We start from the raw sequence: 24,107 nt of genomic DNA, 5'->3' as shown, positions 1-24,107 counted from the left end.
TGGAGCAGCCGGGACTTGAACCAGGCACTGTGGGATGTGGGCGCCCCTGGTGGGGAATGGGGCCATTGCGCCAAACTCGGCCCCTCATCAGGTTGTGATAAATTGGACTTGATCTGTGTCCTCCTTTAAATGCTTCATTCTGTGTTTTCTAATCGACTGGCTTGTAGATCTTCTATTGTTTCCCCCACGACTGCTGGGATCTGCAGGATCTGGAGTGAGGCTGGGAGTTAGGACCTCGGCCCCGGCCCTCACAGCTGTGGGGAGACGGCACTCGCTCAGCCCCCTGTGTTGCTCTTTCCTGCATTGTAAAGAATATTTTTAAAATATTTTTCTTTTTAAAAGATGTATTTCTTGAAGCAGAGTTAGAGAGAGGTCTTCATCCACTGGTTCACTCCTCACTGGCTGCAACGGCCAGAGCTAAGAGCCAGGAGCTTCCTCCGGGTCTCCCACCTGGGTGCAGGGACCCAAGTACCCGGCCATCTTCCACTGCTCTCCCAGGCCATAGCGGGGAACTGGATCGGAAGTGGAGCAGCTGGGACTCGAACCAGTGCCCACGTGGGATGGCAGCACCATGGGCAGAGGCTTAACCTATGCCACAGTGCCAGCCCGGTAAACCATCTTGATGCACTTGATCACGTAACTCTTTGGGCAAAGGTGTGCCTCCTCACAGGTACCTCGTTGTAGGAATGGCATTGGCCAGGCCACAGGGGCCGCCACCTCTCAGAAGAGAGGAGGGCACCTCACCCCCCCCCCACGCCCGGCAAAGCCACTGGTTAAGCATCAGAGTAACCGGCCTCCGTGCCCAGCTGTGCCTCCTGGCTCGGCTCCCTGCTCTGCACCCTGGGAGACGGCAGGTGCTGGCTCCAGCCCCTGTGGGAGACCCGGGCTGAGCGCCTGCTCCGGGTATTTGAGTAAACCACGAGACTGGGGGTCAGGGGAGACGCAGCACGTGCATCTGTGCCTCCCTGCCTCCCGGCCCCGGGCCCTGCCTCCCGGCCCCCACAAAGTCTCGGCTGCTATCTGTAGTCCTTGTGCTTCTTATTGAAGTTAAAGTCTTCAGGGTGAGGCGCCCCCTGGAGGCTCTGGGGGAGAAGCGGTCACTGGCGGCCCTGGGCATCCTGGCTGCGGGCTGCACCTCTCCCAGCCCTCTTGTCCCGCCCACCTCCTGTGTTGGGGGGGGTGGCTCTGTTGACTTCCTGAGGAGACCCCGTGCTGGTTTCCATGCCGGCTGCTGCAGCACAGCCCCCTTCAGCAGGACATCCGGGCTCCCTGTGAGGAGGGGGTGCGCTCTCGCCCCACAGATGCGCTGTCTGGAGGGCGCTTCCTGGGGACCGTGGAGCTGAACACCCTTCTGTGCCTGTTGGCTGCTGGTGTCTTGGCCAAACTACTTGAGTCCTCTGCTCGTTTCTGTCCAAGTTTTCCTTGTGAGAGTTGGGGGTTCTTGGGTGTGTCGATGCTAACCCTTTACCAGATACAGGGCGCAGGCACCATCTCAAATCCTCAGGCTGGGTGGAAGCCGTGTGGGTGGGTGGAGTCCCTCTTTGTGTGTTGGTCTCGGTGAGCTCCCCCCCGCCCCGCCCACATGGGCCTCCGGAGTCCTGGAGTCGGCCCCGTGCCCGTCTCCTGCCGGTCCTGGGTGACGGGAATGGGCCGTTCCCCGGCACTTGGCAAAGATGCTGTCGGTGATGCATTGACCTTGTGCTCGGTTTTGTCTCCGGGGAGGAAAACTCGGGACCTGTCTCTCCCTGCACCTGGGGGGACTCCCCCGCAGCCCCCCCCCCGCTCCTGGGGGGGACTCCCCCGCAGCCCCCCCCCCGCTCCTGGGGGGGACTCCCCCGCAGCCCCCCACCCCGCTCCTGGGGGGGGCTCCCCCGCAGCCCCCCACCCCACTCCTGGGGGGGGGCTCCCCCGCAGCCCCCACCCCCTGAGCAGACAGGAAGTGTCACTTGCACAACCCGAGTCTGGGAACAGGTGAATTACTTGTCAAGCCAAGGAGTAAGAGTGGTGAACTTGACCTCCAATGGGGAGTTGGCCCTTTTTATTAAAACAAAATCATTCAAGGGGGGAAGAGAGCTCCTAACCACTGAATCACATGTTTTAAGATTCTACTTGAGAGGTAGAATTACAGAAAGGGGGAGAGAGAGGTCTTCCATCTGCTGGTTCACTCCCCAACTGGCTGCAATGGCCGAAGTTGCACCAAACCGGAGTCAGGAGCTTCTTCAGGTCTCCCACGCAGGTGCAGGGGCCCAAGGACTTGGGCCATCTTCTGCTTTCCCAGGCCACAGCAGAGAGCTGGATGGGAAGTAGAACAGCTGGTGCCAGTGCCACAGGTGGAAGCTCAGCCTATGATGCCACAGCGCCCACCCCAAGTCACTCTGTGCGCTCACAACAGCCTTGGCTGGGCTGGGGTCAGAGCTGGGAGCCTGGAGCTCCACCCAGGGCTCCTGTGTGGGTGGCAGGGACCCAACACTTGAGCCGTCACTGATGCCTCTCGGGGTCTGTTAGCAAGAAACTGGGGTCAGGAGCTGGGGTGTGAACCAAGGGGCGCCAATGTGGGGCGCGGGCGCCGTAGCCGCTGGGCTGAACGCTCGCCCGGGAGCAGCCTGGCCGCCGCCGGGTTTGAGGTGCGAGTACTGACTTAGCGTCTATGTCCTTTCGTTCCTTCACGCTGCACACACGCGAAAGCTGGGCTCTGGTCTGCGGGACGCGATGGAGGCGGTGGCTCCCTCCCGCAGCTTCAACCTGCCGGTGCTGCTGGAGCAGCTGGACCAGGACGAGCTGACCACCTTCAAGAACATCCTGAGGAACCTGAGCCAGCAGAACGAGCTGCAGCAGGTGGCCCCGGCCGAGATCAAGGAGGCCGACGGGCGGCAGCTGGCGGAGATGCTGGCCGACCGCTGCCCCCGGTACTGGGTGGAGACGGTGACCGTGCAGGTCTTCGAGAAGATGAACCGCATGGATCTGTCCGAGCAAGCCAAGGACGAGCTTGGAGGTGAGCAGGACCTGGCCCGCGCTGGGTTTCTGGTCCTCCTTTTAAAGTTATTTGAGAGGTAGTTAGGTCTTCCAGACACTGGTTCGCTCCCCAGTTGGCCGCAACAGCCAGAGTGGGGCTGATCCGGAGCCAGGTGCTTCCCCCACCTCTCCCACGTGGGTGCAGGGGCCCAAGGACTTGGGCCATCCTCCACTGCTTTCCCAGGCCACAGCAGAGAGCTGGATCAGAAGTGGAGCAGCCGGGACTCGAACTGGCGCCTGTATGCGATGGCTGCGATGCAGGTTTAGCCTACTGCACCATAGCGCCAGCCCCTCGTGGCTGTAAACCACGGTAACACAGCCTTAGAGACACTGGGCGTCCTCAGCACTGGTGCTGGACGCTCCCGAAGCCTTCAGGCACTGCCCTGGCCGTTGGGTTCTGCCCGTCTACACTGGGCATGTGTAGCTGTGCAGGCGGGCCCCCCCACCTGTCCCTTCTCCTGGTCAAGATGATGTGTCCCAAATGCACTCGGATCTGAGGTTAGACTGTTCTGGTTCGTGTCCCGCTCCCGCGTGGATGCCCTTTGGGCCTGGTGTGTTTCGCTGGCATCCACGCTCTGCGGCTCTGACCAGGTGCAGAGGGTCCCAGGCGAGAGCCTCCCTGTGCCCAGGCGCACAGCGCAGCATCTCCACTAGGTGGCGCGCTTTCCCAGCTCGTGAGCGCCCTGAGCGTGTCCAGACGGGGCGGGGTGTCTCTGTGCAAAATCTCCCCGAGGGGACAGCCGTTGTCGCACGTCCGGCTGCCCTGGGAGCCTTAGAGTGAAGTCCACTGGCTGAGAAACGGTCTGGAGCGGTTGGCCTGTTACGTGTGGCTCCTGGGTGCGTGGAACGTGCCTGTGAGCGAATGCGGGAATCCTGGATCCAGAACCAGTGCCTCGTGGACAGTGAGGGCCGGCTGTGGGCGCTGGGCGCTGGGTGCGCGCCCCGGGCTCGGGCTCGGGCTGTGGGCGCTGGGTGCGCGCCCCGGGCTCGGGCTGTGGGCGCTGGGCGCTGGGTGCGCGCCCCGGGCTCGGGCTCGGGCTGTGGGCGCTGGGTGCGCGCCCCGGGCTCGGGCTGTGGGCGCTGGGCGCTGGGTGCGCGCCCCGGGCTCGGGCTGTGGGCGCTGGGCGCTGGGTGCGCGCCCCGGGCTCGGGCTGTGGGCGCTGGGCGCTGGGTGCGCGCCCCGGGCTCGGGCTGTGGGCGCTGGGCGCTGGGTGCGCGCCCCGGGCTCGGGCTGTGGGCGCTGGGCGCTGGGTGCGCGCCCCGGGCTCGGGCTGTGGGCGCTGGGCGCTGGGTGCGCGCCCCGGGCTCGGGCTGTGGGCGCTGGGCGCTGGGTGCGCGCCCCGGGCTCGGGCTGTGGGCGCTGGGTGCGCGCCCCGGGCTCGGGCTGTGGGCGCTGGGTGCGCGCCCCGGGCTCGGGCTGTGGGCGCTGGGCGCTGGGTGCGCGCCCCGGGCTCGGGCTGTGGGCGCTGGGCGCTGGGTGCGCGCCCTGGGCTCGGGCTGTGGGCGCTGGGCGCTGGGTGCGCGCCCCGGGCTCGGGCTGTGGGCGCTGGGCGCTGGGCTCCGTGCTGTAGCATGTGCTGCCTGCCTGATAATTTTTCTATGGTTACGTGGTAGAGGTTACAGTCTGGAGAAGTAAAAATGGGGAAAATTGGCTGCTGCTCCTCAGCCACTGTAACAGGCCCCGTGCTCACATGCCGGGTGCGCCCTCGGCCACCGTAACAGGCCCCGTGCTCACATGCCGGGTGCGCCCTCGGCCACCGTAACAGGCCCCGTGCTCACATGCCGGGTGCGCCCTCGGCCACCGTAACAGGCCCCGTGCTCACATGCCGGGTGCGCCCTCGGCCACCGTAACGGGCCCCGTGCTCACATGCCGGGTGCGCCCTCGGCCACCGTAACAGGCCCCGTGCTCACATGCCGGGTGCGCCCTCGGCCACCGTAACGGGCCCCGTGCTCACATGCCGGGTGCGCCCTCGGCCACTGTAACGGGCCCCGTGCTCACATGCCGGGTGCGCCCTCGGCCACCGTAACAGGCCCCGTGCTCACATGCCGGGTGCGCCCTCGGCCACCGTAACAGGCCCCGTGCTCACATGCCGGGTGCGCCCTCGGCCACCGTAACAGGCCCCGTGCTCACATGCCGGGTGCGCCCTCGGCCACCGTAACAGGCCCCGTGCTCACATGCCGGGTGCGCCCTCGGCCACCGTAACAGGCCCCGTGCTCACATGCCGGGTGCGCCCTCGGCCACCGTAACAGGCCCCGTGCTCACATGCCGGGTGCGCCCTCGGCCACCGTAACAGGCCCCGTGCTCACATGCCGGGTGCGCCCTCGGCCACCGTAACAGGCCCCGTGCTCACATGCCGGGTGCGCCCTCGGCCACCGTAACAGGCCCCGTGCTCACATGCCGGATGCTTGGCTGCCTTGAGGACCTGGTCAGCAGGTGCTCTGTGCCGCTCTGCCTTGTTCCCCGGCTTCATCTCCAACAGCTCTGCGCTTTGATTGGAGGCAGAGGAAGGGGCCGAGAGGAGCGTCCAGCCACTGGTTTCGGCCCCAGTTCCCCCAACAGTCAAGTGTGGCCTGGGGCCAAAGCCAGGAGCTGGGATTCCATCCCGTGGGGAGGAGGGGCTCGGCGACTTGTCCTTCCCTGGCAGGAATCAGAGTCGATGATGGGAGCTTGGGACGGAGCCGGGGCACCCGGAGGGGCACGCGGGCGCTCAGCAGCCCGGCTAACCGGCTGCCCCGGCGTTTGGGTTTCCACTGGCAAATAGTTGCACACACTCCTGGGGTGCAGTGGGTGCTTTGATTGACGGCGTAGGTTGCTTTAACACATCCAACCCCATCATTGTGCTAGCAATCCTGAAGATCCACTTGAACAACCTGGAGACGCCGGAGCCGGCATCCTCGCCGAGGGGTCGCCAGGCCTCGCGCCGCTGGAGGCGCTGCTGGTCTAGGTGACGGTTTCACCCGGTTCTGTTCCTGGGCTTGGTGCAAAGGCGAGGGCTCGGCCTGCAGCCGGCTTCTGGGGACGACGGGTTTGGGGGCTCCCGGGCTCAAAACGACACTGATTTCTTCTCTCCTTTCAGAACTATCTCAGAAATCGCTCCAGGAGAAACCCATGGCGTTACGTAAGTGACCTCGCTCAGGGCTTTGAGATTTGGGAGCCCAGGTTCCTTTTAAAAGGACAGCGTGCGGAGCGCTGGAGACGCGGGGTGGTGCCGGCCCTGCATCCTGGGCTGGGCCAGGCTTGGGGGCGGAGTAACCGTGCGAGAAATCGTGTCCATGATGGGGGAGCGGTGAGCCTCCCCTCGGGGTGCAGCCGAGCTGCAGGCTTTGGGGTTAACAAACGGGCATGGCGAGTTGCTCGGCCCCCACCTGCTGGGTGTGGCCCACAGCTAAGGATGGTGCCCCACGGTGTCTGTGCAAGGTACTCGAACCATTCTGTGGAACGTGAAGCTAAAAGATGAGCTTATTTTTGCACAAAAATAGAAATCCATGCGTAAGATGAATCTCAGTTGATTTAAAAAAATACGAAAAAAAGATGCATGGATTTCAATTTTTTTCAACAGTAGTAAACTTCGCCTTTTTAACTTTGAGCCACGGCTCCCATCGGCTGGTTCACAAGCCTGCAGCAGCCGGGGCTGAGCTTAGTTCCAAAGCTGGAAACCAAAAGCCCGATCCAAGCCCCCCCTCCCCCACCCCGTGGGATCAGGAACCCAGTTGAGTGAGCTGGCTGCTTCCCCTGCCCACCGGCTTCCAGAGAAGGTCGTGCTGTACGTGACGAAGGCAGTGTTACGACGATGCCTGTTAGAAAACATGAGGTCTAAACGATAAACTTGAATGTCCCGTGGGACTCCAGCTCCAGCGCCTGTCTGAGGTTCTGCCTGAGCTGCTCTGTGGACTGAGGCTGCCGTGGCCCCGACCCCGTGGCCCCTCACGGGGAGGTGGGGGCATGGCTGGCCAACTCCAGCCAGGAGATTTGCGGTCGCTGGTTATTTTCCTCATTCTCTTGGCACCAGCAACAAACTGGATGCTGATGACCAAAGCCACAGCTACCCAGGGGAAGTCCCTTGGCAGCCGCTCGGGCCTGCGCCCAGATGCTCTGACTACTGCCCCCGAGGTCCTGTGGTGACGGCCACCACGGCCCATGTCTCAGCCGCGGGGCCACTGGCTCTAGCCTTTAGCTGTGTGTCGGGAAAAGCAAAGCCACTTGTCCACTCTGGGTGAACCAGCACCGGGCAGGTCCTTTTTTTTTTTTTTTTTTTTTTTTTTTTTTTTGAATCTCGGATTTATTTTATTTGAAAGCGTTGCAGAGAGGTAGAACCAGAGAGCTCTCCATCTGCCAGTTCACTCCCCAGATGGCCACAGCAGCTGGAGCTGGGCTGATCAGGAACCAGGAGCTTCTTCTGGGTCTCCCACGCGGGTGCAGGGGCCCCAGCACTTGGGCCATCTTCCACTGCTTTCCCAGGCCATAGCAGAGAGCTGGATCAGAAGTGGAGCCGCCGGGACTCGAACTGGCACCTATATGGAATGCTGGCGCCACAGGCGTTAGCTTTACCCGCTACGCCACAGTACCAGCCCCAGTTCCTGTCTTGATCTGTGGCACCCGGCAGAAGTCGGCTGTACTTGGTGCACACTGGGAGTTGGCACAACCAGACGTCAGCCGGCGGTAGCTGGAGTGCACACAGCCCCTGCCCCCCAGGGCACGTCTGTGTGTTAACGGGAAGTCCGCGCCCTTGGATAGGGGCCCCCACTCCTGACGGCTGCCCTCGGCTCCCGGTTCTGCTTCCACGGGCTGCACGCGGGACGGCTCACAGTGTCTGTCTCTGCCGGGCTCCTTCCACTCGGCGTGGGCTCAACATCCCTAAGCTGTGGCTCTCGCTCCGCCGTGGGTGTGGGATCCTCCCGGCCCCTGCGCCTTGGGCTGCGCGCTGAGCCCGTGGGTCCCGGTGGGTCTGGGCGCGGGTCCCAAGCCTCTCGGCACTTGGCAGTTTAATCCTCCCACTCAAAAGTACACCGGGAAGCGGTGTCCATGCCACGCCAGCCATGGCCTTGCACCTGCTGCACAACCCCAGCTCTCTCCCGAGTGATGGACGCGTGCCGCCTGGGGCTGCCGGCGCTCACCGCGCACCCAGGACCCGGCTCCACATCGGGCGGGGAGGCAGTGTTCCAACCTGCACAGGGACTCCCCCAGGAAGGGGGCCCGAGCCTGGAGTCCTGGCCCCTCACTAGCGTCCTCACCCACTCAGAACTGTTAAGAGCCCTGGTTGAGCTGGAGGCCCCGCCGCCTTCCACAGGAGTTTCCATGCGGGCAGTAACGTCTCCCCTTCTCTCCAGGGATCGTGTGGACTCACCCCGCGAAGTGCGCGCGCATGGAGGACCCGCTGGAGCGCCTCAAGGACCCAGGTGAGGCAGGTGAACCGCGGGCAGCCCCCTCCCCACTGCTCTCCATCCAGTCTGGTTCTCCGGAGTTCCCAACACCCCAGCGTCTGAGCTCGCATGAAGGGAGGGGAAAGCGAGCCTGGGGGACCGTCCAGGTTCAGATGGTGAGGGGCTGAGGGTGGGGCGTGGCTTCCCTCAGGGCCTGGGCTTCCTGACAGTGGGCTCTGCTGACGCCCACGCGTGGGTGGCCCGAGCCGACTCCCTGGTCAAAGCCCAATCTCCTCTCGGTCTGCCTGCAGCGTTTGTCAGCTGCTTGAAGTGCGGCGTGTGGATCGTACCTGCCAATCGGTCAGGTGCACCACCGCGCGGTGTCTGGTGCGGGCAGAGCCGTGCAGAGAGCCCCGCTGACCCAGGAGACCCCTGGGACCACTTGCCCGCCCCAGGCAACTGTTCTCTGGGTCTGCTTTCGCTGGATCGTGTGAGGTTTCTCTGGTTGTTGTGTATGAGGTTCCTGGATGGTGCACGGGTCCCCGACCCAGTCCCCTGGTTGCCGAGGGATCGTGGGTTCTGTGGACACCCCCCTCCCCCCCAGTGAACTCCAACAAACTTCCTGTCTCTACCTCCTGACTGGCGCAAATGATGCAATGATGCTGAGAACTGGAGAGGGAAACACAACTCGTCTCCTCCTCACTCGGGTCGTTGGTGAGGGCCCCTAAAGTTAAGACAGTGTGGCACGCGTGTTGTGTGTACACGCGAGACACCCAGGGACGCAGCAGTGCTCACACATGTTTGAGTTCCAGCTGACCGCGGCGAGACAAGGACCTGGAGCCGCCTGGGTGGCAGGCGCAGGGCGCTGGCCGCGGAGATGAACCTGGTGCCTTCTCCCGGCAGGAGGGGGTCCCAGGTTAGCCCTGGTTAGCTCTGGTTAGCCCTGGTCAGCCGTGTGCTTCCTGCTGGACAGGGGAGGAGGCTGGCTTGGCACAGCCAGGCTCTGCTTTCGGGAAAACGGGGCAGAGGGCTCTGCTGGCGTTCGCCTTCGTAATCGCCGTCCGCCCAAGAGCATCCTTGGGCTGAGGAGGGTGTTCCGAGCTGCGTGTCCTGGCTCGTGTGGCAGCCTCTGTGCGGACGTCTTGGTTTCTCCTGGGTAAAACATCGGAGCTGGTGGAGATTCCACACGGGTGCGTGCCGTCACCTGCTCGCTGTGAGACTCGGGTGGGTTTCGGCTGTCGTGGGGAAGATGTGTCTGCCGCTGTCCTGGGCTTGTTCGAGTCCGGCAGAGCTGGCGTTGGCCCGTTGCAGCTCCCCAGAACACAGGCTTCTGCCCCACCCTCTCCCAGTCGGCACTGCTCGGCACAGCCTGGACCGAGAAGTTCAGAGGGGGGTGTGTGTTCCGTGGAGCCTGGGGCGGCGGCGTACTTCTAACTTTCCTTTTTACTTAAACCAGAGAGGTTGTCCATCCTCTGGTTCGCGCCTCAAAAGCCCAGCACAGCCAGGGCCGGGCCAAGGCCGGGAGCTTCATCCAGGTCTCCTGTGTGGTGGCAGGGATTCAGGATGCCTCCCAGGTGTGTGTGAGAAAACAAAAGCAGGGGTGCCAGGACTGGAGCCCGGCCGTCCCAAGTGCGTTCTGGCCTTGGTCACGTTCACGATAAACTACACCTGCCTCTTCAGTTGGTTTAATGATTGACTCGAAAGGCACAGTGGCAGGAGATTCTCCATCCCCTGGCTTACTCCCCAAATGGCTGCAATGGCCAGGGCCGGGCCAAGGCCAGGAGCTTCATCCTGGTCTCCTGTGTGTGGCAGGGGCTCACGTACTTGGGCCATCTTCTGCTTCCCCAGGCGCACTGGCAGCGAGCTGTGCACCTGGGATTCCGGGTAGGGAGCTACGTGCTGCACCACAGCGCCAGCCCGCTACTCCTGCTTTCGGATGAAGCTCGCGCTGGTGCCGGGGCAGGGGTTACAGAGCTCCGGGGGAAAGCGTCGGACGTGAGAAGGAGGAAACGTTGGGTCCGCGTCGGATCCTGGGCCCAAGCTCGGAGCTGGGCTGCTGTCTCCCTTCTCGCCTGCCACCATCCCCGCAGGCCTAATGGCTCCGTCCTCTCTCCCCCTCCCCGCCTCGCCGGCCCCGCTGAAGACAAGGAGGACGCGTACCGAAGCGTGCTGAAGCAGAAGTTCGCCAAGGCCTGGGAGGACGACCTGCGGCTCGGGGACGCAGAGAGCATCCAGGCGTTCGCCCGCAGATACGAGGCGCTCATCCCCTTCTGTAGCCCCAAGGCGCACGAGGGGCCGTTCCCGCACACCGTGGTGCTGCAGGGCCCCGCGGGCGTGGGCAAGAGCGTGCTGGCGCGCAAGGTGCTGCGGGACTGGCTGCAGCGCGGCCTGGGGCTGCCCTTCCAGTTCGCCTTCTACCTCAGCTGCCCCGAGCTCCGCGGCGAGCCGGCCTGCACCTTCGCCGAGCTGCTCTGCAGGGACTGCCCGGAGCTGCGGGACGCCGTGGTGCGGGGCGCCACGCAGGCGCGCCACGTGCTACTGGTGCTGGACGGCTTCGACGAGCTGCGCGCGCCCACAGGGGCCCTGGTCAGCGACATCTGCGGCGACTGGACGCAGCCCAAGCCCGTGCCCGTGCTGCTGAGCAGCCTGCTGAAGCGCAAGCTGCTGCCCCGGGCCACCGTGCTGGTGACGACGCGGCCGCAGGCGCTGCGGGAGCTGCGCATCCTGGTGGAGCAGCCGCTGCTCATCCAGCTGCACGGCTTCTCTGAGCAGGACCGGAGGCTCTACTTCCTGCGGCGCTTCCCGGACGAGGCGCAGGCGCTGCGGGCCCTGGACGCCGTGAGGGGCAACGCCGCCTTGTTCGAGCTGGACGCCGCGCCCGCCGTGTGCTGGCTGACCTGCGCCTGCCTGGGCGCCCAGCTGGAGCGCGGCGAGGACCCCGCGGCCGCCTGCGCCACCACCACCGAGCTCTTCCTGCGCTTCCTGTGCGGCCGCTGCGCGCCCGGCCCGCACCTGCGCGCCGCGCTCGGGGCGCTGAGCCGCCTGGCGGCGCGCGGCGTCTGGGCGCAGGTGTCCGGGTTCTGCGGGCCGGAGCTGCGGGCGCTGGGGCTGGCCGAGCAGGAGCTGCGCCCCTTCGTGGCCAGCGGCGTGCTGCGGGAGGACGGCGACCGCGCCGGCAGCTACTCCTTCGCGCACCTCAGCGTGCAGCAGTGCCTGGGCGCCCTATTCTACCTGCTGGAGGCCGCGGAGGGCGGCGCCGCCGACGATGACGACGTGGGGCCCGTGCGGCAGCTGTTCTCCACCAAGGCGCGGGCCGACAACCCCGGCCTGGCCTGGACCGGGCGCTTCCTCTTCGGCCTCCTGAACCAGGAGCGGGCCCGGGAGCTGGAGGCCGCGTTCGGCTGCCGCGTGTCCGCGCGGGTCCTGCAGGAGCTGCTGGGCGCCGAGGGGGGCCGCCCGGTGCTGGCCGAGCTAGACACCGCCGAGGCGCTGTGCTGCCTGCACGAGTCCCAGGACGACGCGCTGGTGCGCGAGGCCATGGTGCCCTTCCAAGAGCTGACCGTGCACCTGCGGGACACCACGGAGCTGGTGCAGGCCGCCTTCTGCCTCCAGCGCTCCCAGAACCTGCAGAGCCTCTGGCTGCAGGTGGACAAGGCCGTCTTCGCCCCGGACGCGGCCGACAAGGAGGCTGCGGGCGCCAGGTGAGACCCGGCCCCCTCCTCCCTCTGTCGCCTGCCTCTCGTCCCCTGTGTGTCTCCCCGCCGTTCCAATGTCGTTAACCTGAGTTATTCCCCAGGGAGCACGTGGACCATCAGAAGTTAGCACATACAAGGAGACTTCAAGATACTCGTGGGAAATTGAAGGGCTTTTTTTTTTTTTTCTTTTGACAGGCAGAGAGGACAGTGAGAGACGGAGAGAAAGGTCTTCCTTTTGCCGTTGGTTCACCCTCCAATGGCCGCCGCGGTTGGCGCGCTGCGGCCGGCGCACCGCGCTGATCCAATGGCAGGAGCCAGGGGCTTATCCTGGTCTCCCATGGGGTGCAGGGCCCAAGCACTTGGGCCATCCTCCACTGCACTCCCTGGCCATAGCAGAGAGCTGGCCTGGAAGAGGGGCAACCGGGACAGGATCGGTGCCCCGACCGGGACTAGAACCCGGTGTGCCGGCGCCGCAAGGCGGAGGATTAGCCTAGTGAGCCACGGCGCTGGCCTTTTTTTTTTTTTTTTTAAGACTTTGATTTGAGAGGCAGTTAGAGAGAGGGAGAGACAGAGGTCTTCCATCCGCTGGTTCGCTCCCCAGATGGCCACAACGGCTGTAAAATGATCCAAAGCCAGGAGCCCTCCCGGGTCTCCCACATGGGCGCAGGGGCCGAGCACCTGGGATGCCCTACACTGCTTTCCCTGGCGCGTTAGCAGGGAGCTGGATCGGAAGTGGAGCGCCCGGGACTGGAACCAGCACCCACGTAGGATGCCGGCACTGCAGGAGGAGGCTTAATCTACCACACCACACCACAGCCCCAGGAAGTGGAGCTGTAAGATGTTGGTTTCGGTGTAACATGTAGGAGTCCATGCGTTCTCCTGTGGTATCTGTTCTCCATGAAGTCCCAGGGGGCTTCTCCTGCCCTCCTGAAAACCCAAGTCCACAGGCCTGGTCTCTGTCTCCGCAGGTGCCCCACAGTGCGTGTGCCCAAGGGCACCCAGGTCTCCTCTGCAGGTGGCTGTTGCAAGGTGTTTGGACGAGAAGTACCAACAACCTCTTCTCTCGCATGCCCACCATCTCGAGTGGAAATGAGCCCTTTTTTTTTAAGACTGATTTATTTGAAAGACAGTTACAGAGAAAGGTGGAGCCAGAAGAGAGGTCTTCCACCTGCTGGTTCTCTTCCCCAAATGACTGCAACGGCCAGGGCTGAGCTGATCTGAAGCCAGGAGTTCCTTCTGGGTCTCCCACGTGGGTGCAGGGGCCCAAGCACTTGGGCCATCTTCCACTGCTTTCCCAGGCCATAGTGGAGAGCTGGATAGGAAGTGGAGCAGCCAGGGCTCGAACCAGCGCCCAGATGGGATGCCAGCACTGCAAGCAGCGGCTTTACCTGCTACACCACAGCACCAGCCCCTCAGTGATCCTTGTGCTGCTTCTCTTTAATACTGGTGTAGGGAAAGTTGAAGAATCTGGCTACCCGCTGACCACAGCCTGGCTGCTTGGATCCTAGAGCTCCTGGAGACACGGGGAAGGGCGTGGATGGCTTTGGGTCTGATTGATCTGATTAGTAACACAAGCTCCTGCTTTGCCTTGTGAGATCGTTAACTTGAGATGCAGAAGGAGGGGGCGTACCCACATCCACTGGTATGCTCCCCAGATACCCACCACGGCCAGACCTAGGGCTGTTCCAGGCTGCAGCCAGAACCTGGGCTGCCTCCTGGGTCTGGCATGTGGGTAGCAGCGGCCTCTGCTGCCTCCCACAGGGCGTAGCGGGTAAAGCCACCACCTGCAATGCCAGCATCCCATCTGGGCACCAGTTCTAGTCCCAGCTGCTCCACTTCTATCCAGCTCTCTGCTGTGGCCTGGGTAAGCAGTAGAAGATGGCCCAAGTGCTTGGGCCCTGCACCTGCATGGGAGACCTGGAGGAGGCTCCTGGCTCTGAATCCGCTCAGCTCCGGCCATTGCAGCCATTTGGGGGGTGAACCAGCAGGTGGAAGACGTGTGTGTGAGTGTGTGTGTGAATGTCCGCCTCTCTAATTCTTTAAATAAATCTTAAAGACTGAGGAAACGGACCATATCAACCCCCAAATCTCCACCCAGTGGAGACCCCAGAGGAAACACTCTTGGAAAGTCCGTCTGACTTGGAGATAAGTTCTTGCAGGTACGATTCGAGGCCAAGAGGCTTCTGGTTAGCTTGAAGCGCCTGGCAGTATAGACACACTCAGGTACTCAAACACCAGCTCTCGGCGTGTGTACTGCCCTTAACCTCTCCTCCATGACACGGCGTGGATCTGAACCCACTCCACCCCACGTCGGGCTGTCCCGCGGGAGCTCTTCCTCTAGAGCTGAATCTTGGAGACGGCTGACGGGTGCTGTGCTGAGTGGACGCATCGACTGAGGGTTGGACTAGCTGGTGACAGGCATGGCCCAGAGAGGTCCTGTGGCCTCTGCCAGGACAGGCGCACGCGGGGCGCCGGTGCCGCTGGCTCAGTAACCGCTTCTGCCCCCTGCAGGTCCCGGGACGACAAGCACCTGCTGCTCTGCTGGACCAACCTCTGCTCAGTACTGGGCTCCAACTCCAAGCTCGCCTTCCTGGACATCAGCCAGAGCGTGCTGAGCGCCCCGGCCGTGCAGGTGCTGTGCGACCACCTCGCGGCTTCCTCCTGTTGCCTCCAGAAACTGGCGTAAGTGGCGCTGGCTTCAGGTTGAGGTTCTTGAGTCGCTGGTACTGGAATGACAGTCACGTTCCTGACCCAGGTTCTAGCCGGGTGCCCAAGACGCAAGGAGCCGAGGTGGCCCTGAGCCGCCTTTGGGTAGTGGGAGAACCACACCGGGTCATGTTAACAGGACGTGACACACGGTCTGGACGTGCACACCGCTGGCATCTGGGTCCTGGGGGCCATTTGTATCCTCCTGTGATGACAGGGCTCCACGTGGGAGGCTTTGTGACCTGACGGGGCGGGGGGGGGGGGGGGCGGCGGCGGCGCGCACGGGGCTGGTTGGCGAACTGCAGGGTATCGAGCAGCACTGTCCCCCCCTGACTTGGGATACCCCAAAAACATCCCAGACATGGCCAGATGTCCCCCAGAGGGTGCAAAGTCTTCCCTGGCCGGGGACCCCCAACAAGCGGAGGTGGAGAGCGCTGGGCTGAGATGCGTCTGAGACGTTGGTGGTCAGTCACTCGGGGGCTGCAGAACGCACCTTATAAAAACCTGCACGTGAACTTCAGTCTCGCGCCGCCAGTGAGGTCATCTTTTAATGCCATTTTCTCTGCAAACTTCTGTAAGAGTTTTATTTTGAAAAGTAGAATTAGAGGGAGAGACGGAGAGAAAGGGTCTTCCATCTGCTGGTTCACTCCCCAAATGGCCCCAGTGGTCGGAGCTGAACCAGTCTGGAGCCAGGAGCTTCTTCCGGGTCTCCTATGTGGGTGCAGGGGCCCAAGTTCTCGGGCCACAGCAGAAAGCTGGATTGGAAGTGGGGAGCTGGGGCTCAAACTGGAGCCCACGTGGGATGCTATTGGCTTAGACAGAAGCTTGGCCCATTACGCCACAGCGCCCGCCCCTCTGAACTTCTTGAAGTGCCCGGTGTGCCTGTCTGACCCAAGTATACGTAGCCAACTGACTGCAAGAAAAGGCCAGAGCTTAGAGGTTTGGGGGAGAGGCAGTCGCCCCACCCACTAGGGTTCTGAGCAAATGGTGCCCTTCTCCATGGGAGACAGCATTTCAGTCTGCCTGGACCAGACACTCTGTGGTAACGCACCAGCCCCGTCCCACAGGCTCAAGTCAGCAGGTGTATGGACGGGGGGGCAGAGACCGAACAGCTCACCCCCTAGGCTGACTGTAGCGTCTGCAAATGTCAGTGTGGCGGAGACCCTCGCAAGCCCCAAGTAAGCACGGCCTTAGATCGCCCTCGACGCAGGGAAACGCGAGCCCTTGCTCGCCAAGAATTGCGTTGGCCGTGCAATCCGGGTACTGAAGGTTGGAACTCGGCATTGCACGGGACATGGGGTTCGCCACAGGTGCCCCCGGGAGCGCTCCCTGGAACAGGTGCAGAGCTGTAAGTTGTCTGAAGTGACTGTCCCAGCTCCTAAGGGGAGGAGCTGGGGAAGGCACACGGAGCTTGGACACCCAGGGCGCTGCCGCTCAGCCGCAGCGACCGGACGACTGGGATCCTGTGCGCCCGAGGCTCGCTACAGGTGCCGCCGCAGCGTCCTTGCCACGCACGGGAAGGGGAGGGTAACAGAAGTCAGCCTTGATGGGGCCAGAGGGTGGCGCACTTTGAAGACGTGTCGCTGGTATCTGGACACCTTGGAGAACCTACCCTGTAGGAAGCAGTCCCCAGAGCTTAAATGGCGCGGCGGCCCCCCACCCTGGGTGGGGACACTCAGGGGCCCTTCTCCCCTAGCCTCAGAAACACTCAGCCGGAGGACGCCTACCGGGACCTCTGCCTCTCCGTGCACGGCCACAGGACTGTCACACACCTCACCCTGCAAGGCTCTGACCAGGTGGACACGCTCCCCCCGCTGTGCGAGGTCCTGAGACACCCGTACTGTCAGCTGCAATATCTCCAGTAAGTCTGCCTCGCTGATAAACCCTCATGCAGGCGGAGCTGCCGCGAGCCCGGACGGCATGTTGCACGTCCACGGCAGGGGTGGGGGAGGAGAGGGTGTCCCCGAGGTCCCTGAGTGGCACAACTCGTAGCACACGCCCGGGGCGGGAGATGGGACCTGTGTGGAACACTGAGCCCCATGACACCCAGAACCTGGGCGCTCCCTGGTGGCTCAGGGCCAAGTCGCCCCTCCCTGGGGTGGGCGTCTGACGTGCGCTGTGCCTGGGGGGCTGACAGTGACCCTGGCACGTCACGTGGCTCCCTGATCCTTGCCAACCCTGTCTGGGTCAGAGCAGGGACCTGGTTGACGGTGGCTGTCGGCATGGAGTGGCGGCTTTGCCTCAGTGGATGTGAGGTTAGCCAAGAGCCCAGGTCTTCCAGCAGCAAAATCGCGTCTCTCATGGGGACCAGAGCGGGATGAGGCCAATCCCAGGCACCAATGCCTTGGGCGGTCACTGCCGTCATTGGCCGTGATGGGTGACCCTTTTTCCCTTCTGGTGAGGGTCAACCAGGGAGAAACTCCTAGTGGAAGCTCCAGGCCGCTGACCTGTGGCTCCGTGCATAAACTGATAGCGGGACAGGAACAGGCCCCGCGAGGTGGTTGGTTTATCGGAAGCTCGTGCCCAGCCTCACGAGCCATCTCGCAAGTTGTGTGCGGCTGCTCTGCTCGGCGGGGGGCCGGAGGCGAAGTGACAGCAGGTGGATCTATGCTGCTTTGAGCTTAGAGGCCGGCACCTCGCCCGGTGAACCATGGGTGTGTGGGCGTGGCTTTTGCTTCCGACTTGGAGATGAAATTGATGGTACTCTGTGAGAGGGCTTCTTAGACCAGACTGGGGCTGCAGGGACATGTGACGTCCCATGCCGGGGGTCTGCAGGCCCAGGGCGTGGGTGGCGTGTCATGCAATGGGCAGCCCGGCTGACCGGGTGTCTAAGGGCGATTCTGCACCTGGAGTCCCCAGGCCATCGGCAGCAGCTGGGGACTCGCCCGCTACAAATCCAAGTCCCCACCTCCCTCTGGGGCCGTGGCCCGGGAGTGTTCTTAACACACCTCCCAGGTGAGCACAGAGCACCAGGAGACAACCTGGGGGGACCCCACGCCCACGGCCCCTGCTTGGGTAGCCCCGCGGTGTGTGGGTCCTCCCCGCCGACGTGTGCCCGTCCCCGTCGCAGGCTGGCGTCCTGCTCCGCCACCACACAGCAGTGGGCCGCCCTGACCCTGGCCCTGGGCGAGAACCAGTCCCTCATGTTCCTGAACCTCACGGCCGTCGAACTCCTGGACACCGGCGCCAAGCTGCTGTGTGTGGCCCTGAGGCACCCGCGGTGCCCGCTGCAGCGGCTGTCGTGAGTCTCCCTCGCTCTCCCCTTCTCGTGGAGAAAACATCACGGTCCCGTCCGGGCCGCGGAGGGGAGAGGCGGCCACGGGGGACCTCCCGCCCAAGCCGGCGCTGGCCCCCACTGTGACAGCTGGGAGGGGCAGAGGGAGGCGGTTTGGGCACCGCGAAGGCGGGGCGCTGGGTTCCCCGTCTGACTGGGCGTGTGGTTCCTGCCCAGGCTAGAGAGCTGCTACCTCACCGAGGCCTCGTGCAAGGAGCTCAGCTCGGCTCTGATCGTCAACCAGCGGTTGACGCACCTGAGCCTGGCCGAGAACGACCTTGGGGACGGCGGGGTGAAGATGCTGTGCGAGGGCTTGAGCTACCCCGAGTGCTGCCTGCGGGTGCTGGTGTAGGTCCCACGCTCTGCGTGTCTGGATGTACATGCGTGCCTGCGTCTGTGTGTGCCTGTGTCTGTATGTATACATTCCTGTGTCCGTGTATACCTGTGTGCCTGCCTGTGTGTCCGTGTATACACGCCTGTGTGTCCGTGTATACACGCCTGTGTGTCCGTGTGTGTCCGTGTGCGCACCCAGCCCTCCGCGCTTCAGGTAGCGCAGTTAGAACGCCGGCCATTCCTCTGAATGCCTTGGGTTGCAGCCAAGGGCCGCGGCTGCACGGTCCCGGGGAGAGGTGGCCGTGGGACGAGCTGAGGAGTGCCCGGCAAGGAGTCGGATGTAGCTGGTCTCCAGGTCTCGTTTCTTTTTTCCTCATTTGCGTTCTAAGAACTGTGTTGTGTGACTGTTAGAAGCAGGTTTCGGACAAAGTCCGCGCGACCCTGTGTCGGCATGTAAGTCGCAGGACGAGCTGTGGAGAGGGACGGGGCTGTAAGATGCCCTGGCGTGCACAGCGCGGTGGTGACCACCTGAGGTCGCCTCGGAGCCGGACGGGGTCAGCTTTCCCGTGAACTCGCTTTATAAGGCTGTGTCTGCAGGCGGCGGGGGTCTGGAAACTGCCCACCCTCCCGCGCAGAATAAAGCCCCTAGCTTACGGCTGCAGCGAGGTGGAAGGGAAGGGCCCCTCCCCCACTGAGCTCCCAGAACTAAGGTAACAAAGTCCAGAGGCACTCGGACGCCTCCCACCTGCCAGCCGTGGCTGCTGGCTCGGCTCCCTGCCAGCGTGGAGAGCAGCAGCGTCCCCAGGGCCCTCCGGCTCCTTGGGCACAACTCTGTGGTTCTCCGCTCCCTCTTCCCAGACCCAGACTGCACTGGGCCCACCCAGGGTGCCCCCACCTCCTTATCCAAGTCCCCTCCGTCAGGGTCAGGGGTCATGTCTGCAGGTACCTGGGTGCTCCGGGACCACTGTTCCGCCTGCCACCCCACCCCGTGACGTCACTCCTGCGTCAGCATAGTCCCTGAGCTCGTGAGCCCGCGGCGGGAGGCTGCGGGTCGGGGCTCACGGGCGCTCCCGCCCTCCGGGTGGGTGACTTCCAGGCTCTGGTGCTGCAACGTCACCAGCGAGGGCTGCGCCGCGCTCTCCCAGCTCCTGCAGCAGACGTCGAGCCTGACGCACCTGGACCTCGGGCTGAACCACATCGGGCTGGTGGGGCTGCGCTTCCTGTGCGAGGCCCTGAAGGACCCCTGCTGTAGCCTGCAGTGCCTGTGGTGAGTCCCCGCTCGGCGCGCTCCTCCGTGTCGGTCACAGCACACGACTCCGCGGACGACCCGGGGGCTCCGACAGGCTGCTGAAGGGCTGGGGCCTGGTCTCACGCCCCACGGGGCACCCGCAAACAGTGTTAAGGATGTGTTGGCTCGGGCCGGCACCGCGGCTCAACAGGCTAATTCTCTGCCTGCGGCGCCGGCACCCCAGGTTCTAGTCCCGGTCGGGGCGCTGGATTCTGTCCGGGTTGCCCCTCTTCCAGTCCAGCTCTCTGCTGTGTCCCAGGAGTGCAGTGGAGGATGGCCCAAGTGCTTGGGCCCTGCACCCGCATGGGAGACCAGGAGAAGCACCTGGCTCCTGGCTTCGGATCAGTGTGGTGCGCTGGCTGCGGCGGCCATTGGGGGTGAACCAACGGAAGGAAGACATTTCTGTCTCTCACTGTCCACTCTGCCTGTCAAAACAAAGATGTTGGCTCAAACCACGAAGCAGCCACTCCTGTCCAGCTCCCAACCATCGGGGGTGGGGCTTGGCTGTGGCACCAGGAAACGCTGGCTCTGGCAGCACGCGCAGGACATGTCCCAGCTCCCGCGTGGACCAGACGCACGGTCGCGGGGACCTCGCCCGTGAGGAACCTGCTCACTAGACTGCATTTAAGTGAGGTCACAGTCTTCCTGGGTCTTGTCACATACATGGCATCCAGGCCCACGCATGTCACACATGGCAGGGCTGTGTGTCTAGGTCACAGGCCGTTCCGTGTGGACACGTGTGCCCTCCACACCTTGGTAAACGTGAATGAGGCTGCAGTTGGCCGTGAGCATTCTAGGAGCTCCAGCCTCGCTGTAGCTCACGTGGACAGGGGCAGCCCTCAGGATGGCAGCAGGGAGCCACCGGTCGGCACCGCTCATGGTCTGCAGGTGCCGGCAGGAGAGCAGTGGGGGTGGGGGAAGGGCTGTGGCTCACGGGCCCTCCCAGCACCGGGAAGGGGGGCTACCCTGCACCTGGTGAGCTCCAGCTCCAGCAGCCTGGGCAGTGTGTTGGCAGAGTGCTCAGACCTATTCCCTTGTCTCCTACAAGAATGTTTCTGTACACACACAGGCACACACCTCAGACATCTGCACTCTTCCACTCCTTTATAAAGATCTTGTTTGAGAGGTAGAAGGCCAGAAAGATCTTTCACCTGCTGGTTCACTCCCCAAATGGCCACAACAGCCAGGGCTGGGCCAGGCTGGAGCCAGGAGCTTCTTCCGGGTCTCCCACGTGGGTGCAGGGGCCCCAGCACCTGGGCCGTCTTCTACTGCCTTCCCAGGCCGTAGCAGAGAGCTGGATCGGAAGAGCAGCAGCCGGGACTTGGCACCCATGCGGGATGCTAGCGTTGCAGGGGGAGGCTTAACCCACGGCGCCGGCCCCATCCTTAACTTTCCCGCCCACCTGACAACTCGGGTGGAAGAGAGCTCCCTCCCCTCCCCGGGATTGACAGGTGAGGCGCTTGTGCGGAGTGGGATGGATCTTTCCCCAACTTCGTAACGAGAAATCTCAAACGGTCTTACCGAGTAGGAACGAGATCGTGTGTGCGCCATCTCCTCCCTTCGGAAACCTGCGGTCTGGGTCCACGCTGGAGTCATCGGCCCCGTGCCGATCCCTGGGACCCGTTCCCGCCTCCCCCAAGCTCGGGGTGCCAGAGCGGCCATGCTCTGGCCGCCTCACTCCCCGACGGGTTTCCAGCTGAGCAGTGAGGGTGGCTTCTGAGATGGAACCCGTGGCACCAACGTCCTAGGTGACCAGGCCCCTCTTCCTCCGCGGCTCAGTGTGTGGGGCGGAGCTTCCTTAAGGCTGCTCTTCCTCCTGCAGGACTGTAGCTCTCCACGGCTCCATCTCTTCTCCCCCAGGCCTCCACAGTCGCTGTCCAGGGCCCCAGCTATGCTCCGACCCCCCTGAAAATGCTCCCTTGGGCATGGTGTACTGCACGCCTGGGTGCGCTGGCGGGTGCTCCTGGCCCGCGGGCCGGTCTCGGCAGGCACTGGCCGAGTGTTTGTGTGTCATCGCAGTGGCGGGTGCTCCTGGCCCGCGGGCCGGTCTCGGCAGGCTCTGGCCGAGTGTTTGTGTGTCGTCGCAGTGGCGGGTGCTCCTGGCCCGCGGGCTGGTCTCGGCAGGCTCTGGCCGAGTGTTTGTGTGTCGTCGCAGGTTGTGGGGGTGCTCCATCCCCCCGTTCAGCTGTGCCGACCTGTCCTCCGTGCTTGCCATCAACCAGACCCTGGTCAGCCTGGACCTGGGCCAGAACAGCCTGGGGTTCAGTGGCGTGAAGATGCTGTGCGAGGCCCTGAAGCTGGCACAGTGCCCCCTGCGCACACTCAGGTACGACAGGCCGGGCCAGGACCCCACGGGCCTCGGGACCATCCATCTGAGGCTCACTTGGGGGTGCTGGCTGCCCAGCCGCACCTCCCAAAGCTCCTAGTGCTCCAGGGGGGAGGACAAATCAAAGACTGAGTCCCCCCACCCCAGCTCTGGAACACGGGTGGTGTCCCGGGGAGGAGACGCGGCCGCCAGCCCTCGCCGCGGGGAAGCGACCCCCGGAGCCCGTGGAGCCTCTGCAGAGCAGCTGGGCACATCCGTGCCGGGTTCTCGGACGTGCGTTCTGGGGGGAGGGGTCTGGGCGGATCACACGGCCGCCCCTTGGGGGGGGGGGTACTTGTAACCATGGCACCAAGGAGCCCGGAGACCCTTCCCGGGAGTGTGCAGACCTGGAACTTCAGGTGCAGCAGGGATCCTCGTGGCTGAAGTGACCGTGACCGGGCAGGAGCAGGAATCCCCACGCTAAGTTAGCCTGGGCCTCCCCAGGGCCGCGTGGGTCCCAGAACAGGGCTCAAGAGTCTGCCCCCACCCCCCATCAGCTAGTGGTCAGCGGTCCCCACAAGGCCCGCAGTGGGGGGCTGGCTGTCTGGGTCAACCCGACCTCCCCTCCTGGGTCTGAGTCTCGGGGTGAAGGGTCGGCCGGTTACAGTGCCTCCGACCTGTGCTGTGCCCCCTGTCGCTGTCCCCACACTCGTACCCGAAAACGGCTCCCACTGACAGGCCCTGGGACCGGAGCTGGGGCAGAGGCGGGTCTCGTACGCCCTGCTGGGTCTGGGGGCTGCAACCTGTTACTCTGGGACGCCTGGGCCCACCGTGGGACAGCCTGTCCGTGCACGGTGGAGCTGGCAGATACCAGAACATTCCGCCCCCCTCCGCTGGGCCTCAAGCACCCAGAGCCATGTGGGGTTCCTGTGCTGTGCACCGTCCCATCGGCACAGTGACCCAGAAAGGGGACGGGGCACCTGAGGTGAACCCTTGTTCCCAGGCTGAAAATCGATGAGTCGGACGCCCACGTCCAGAAGGTGCTGAGAGAAACCAGAGAAAGCAACCCGCAGCTGCACATCGAGAGCGACAGCCGGGACCCCAGGCGGCCGCGGCCCTCGGCTCAGGACTTCATTTTCTGAGCCCCCGAGGGTGGCAGGGGGCGCTCCTGCAGCCCCTCCCTGACCGGCTGGTCACGGCTCCCCTGGCCTCTGGTGCACACGCAACCGGCCCCGAGCACAGAAATAAAGATGAGAGCATTCCCCGTGGTGCCGTGGCTGTTACTGGGCCCTGCCAACCTGGGAGAGGCACTTCACCCGGAGAGCGCACTTGCCGGCAGACACAGTAGTTGGCACTTCCTTTGTCGGGCTGATTTTACCTGAGAGCAGTGGGGTGGGGGTGGATCTCCCAACTGCTGGTTCACTCCCTCAGGTGAGCACAACGGCCAGGCTGGAGCCGGAAGCTGCGTCAGGGTGTCCCGTGGGTGCAGGGGCTCGGGCGCTGGGGCTGTCTTCTGCCTTCCCAGTGTCACTGGGGAGCTGGACTGGAAACAGCGGCTAGGACTGGGACCGGCATCCACAGGGGCTGCTGACGCTGGCCCCGCCCCCAAGCTTCAAGTATCCAGCCCTTTGCCGAAAAGGCAGGGACACGGATCTTCCCATGGTTCGCTCCCCAGACGCCCACGACAGCTGCAGGTGGGTCAGGCTGAAGTCGGGAGCCTGGGACCCCATCTGGGTCTCCCTCAGGGCGGGCAGAGACCCAAGGACCTGGGCCATCCTACACTGCCTTCCCAGGCACAGGACCAGGAAGCTGGATCGGAAACAGTGGGGCAGGTGCTGTGGTGCAGTGGGTTAAAGCCACCACCTGCAGTGCCTGGATCCCATATGGGCACCAGTTCGAGTCCCGGCTGCTGCTCTTCCCATCCAGCGCTCTCTGCTGTGGCCTGGGAAAGCATTAGAAGATGGTCCAAGTCCTTGGGCCCCTGCACCCACGTGGGAGACCTGGAGGAAGCTCCTGGCTTCAGATCAGTGCAGCTCTGGCCATCATGGCCACATGGAGCGTGAACCAGAGGATGGAAGACCTCTCTCTGTTTCAAATAAACCTCAAGCAGCCACCTGCAGTGCTGGTTGAAGT

At 63.9% G+C, this 24,107-nt stretch overlaps 1 protein-coding gene across 1 annotated transcript; it reads left to right on the top strand.

Annotated features, from left to right (window-relative positions):
- Positions 1–2,709: 2,709 nt before the first annotated feature.
- NLRP2 (NLR family pyrin domain containing 2) lies at positions 2,710–23,116 on the top strand. Its single transcript, XM_062177615.1, has 12 exons — positions 2,710–2,992; positions 6,090–6,131; positions 8,341–8,409; positions 8,685–8,733; positions 10,464–12,074; positions 14,580–14,750; positions 16,471–16,635; positions 17,845–18,015; positions 18,226–18,396; positions 19,478–19,648; positions 21,825–21,995; positions 22,978–23,116. Exons 1-12 carry the CDS (start codon positions 2,710–2,712, stop codon positions 23,114–23,116), a joined length of 3,213 nt encoding a protein of 1,070 aa, XP_062033599.1.
- Positions 23,117–24,107: the final 991 nt, after the last annotated feature.

This window comes from Lepus europaeus, chromosome 19 (assembly GCF_033115175.1).
Source record: "Lepus europaeus isolate LE1 chromosome 19, mLepTim1.pri, whole genome shotgun sequence".
NCBI lineage: Eukaryota > Metazoa > Chordata > Mammalia > Lagomorpha > Leporidae > Lepus > Lepus europaeus.
The sequence above is the reverse complement of the archived record's forward strand: the minus strand, read 5'-3'. Positions and strand labels throughout refer to the sequence as shown.

Bases quoted from the DNA above. Each gene is read 5' to 3' on its own strand.
- NLRP2 (XM_062177615.1), top strand. From the start codon at position 2,710: ATGGAGGCGGTGGCTCCCTCCCGCAGCTTCAACCTGCCGGTGCTGCTG. The intron at 14,751-16,470 runs GTAAGTGGCGCT...CTTCTCCCCTAG, and splicing joins TGTTGCCTCCAGAAACTGGC to CCTCAGAAACACTCAGCCGG. The intron at 18,016-18,225 runs GTGAGTCTCCCT...GTTCCTGCCCAG, and splicing joins TGCCCGCTGCAGCGGCTGTC to GCTAGAGAGCTGCTACCTCA.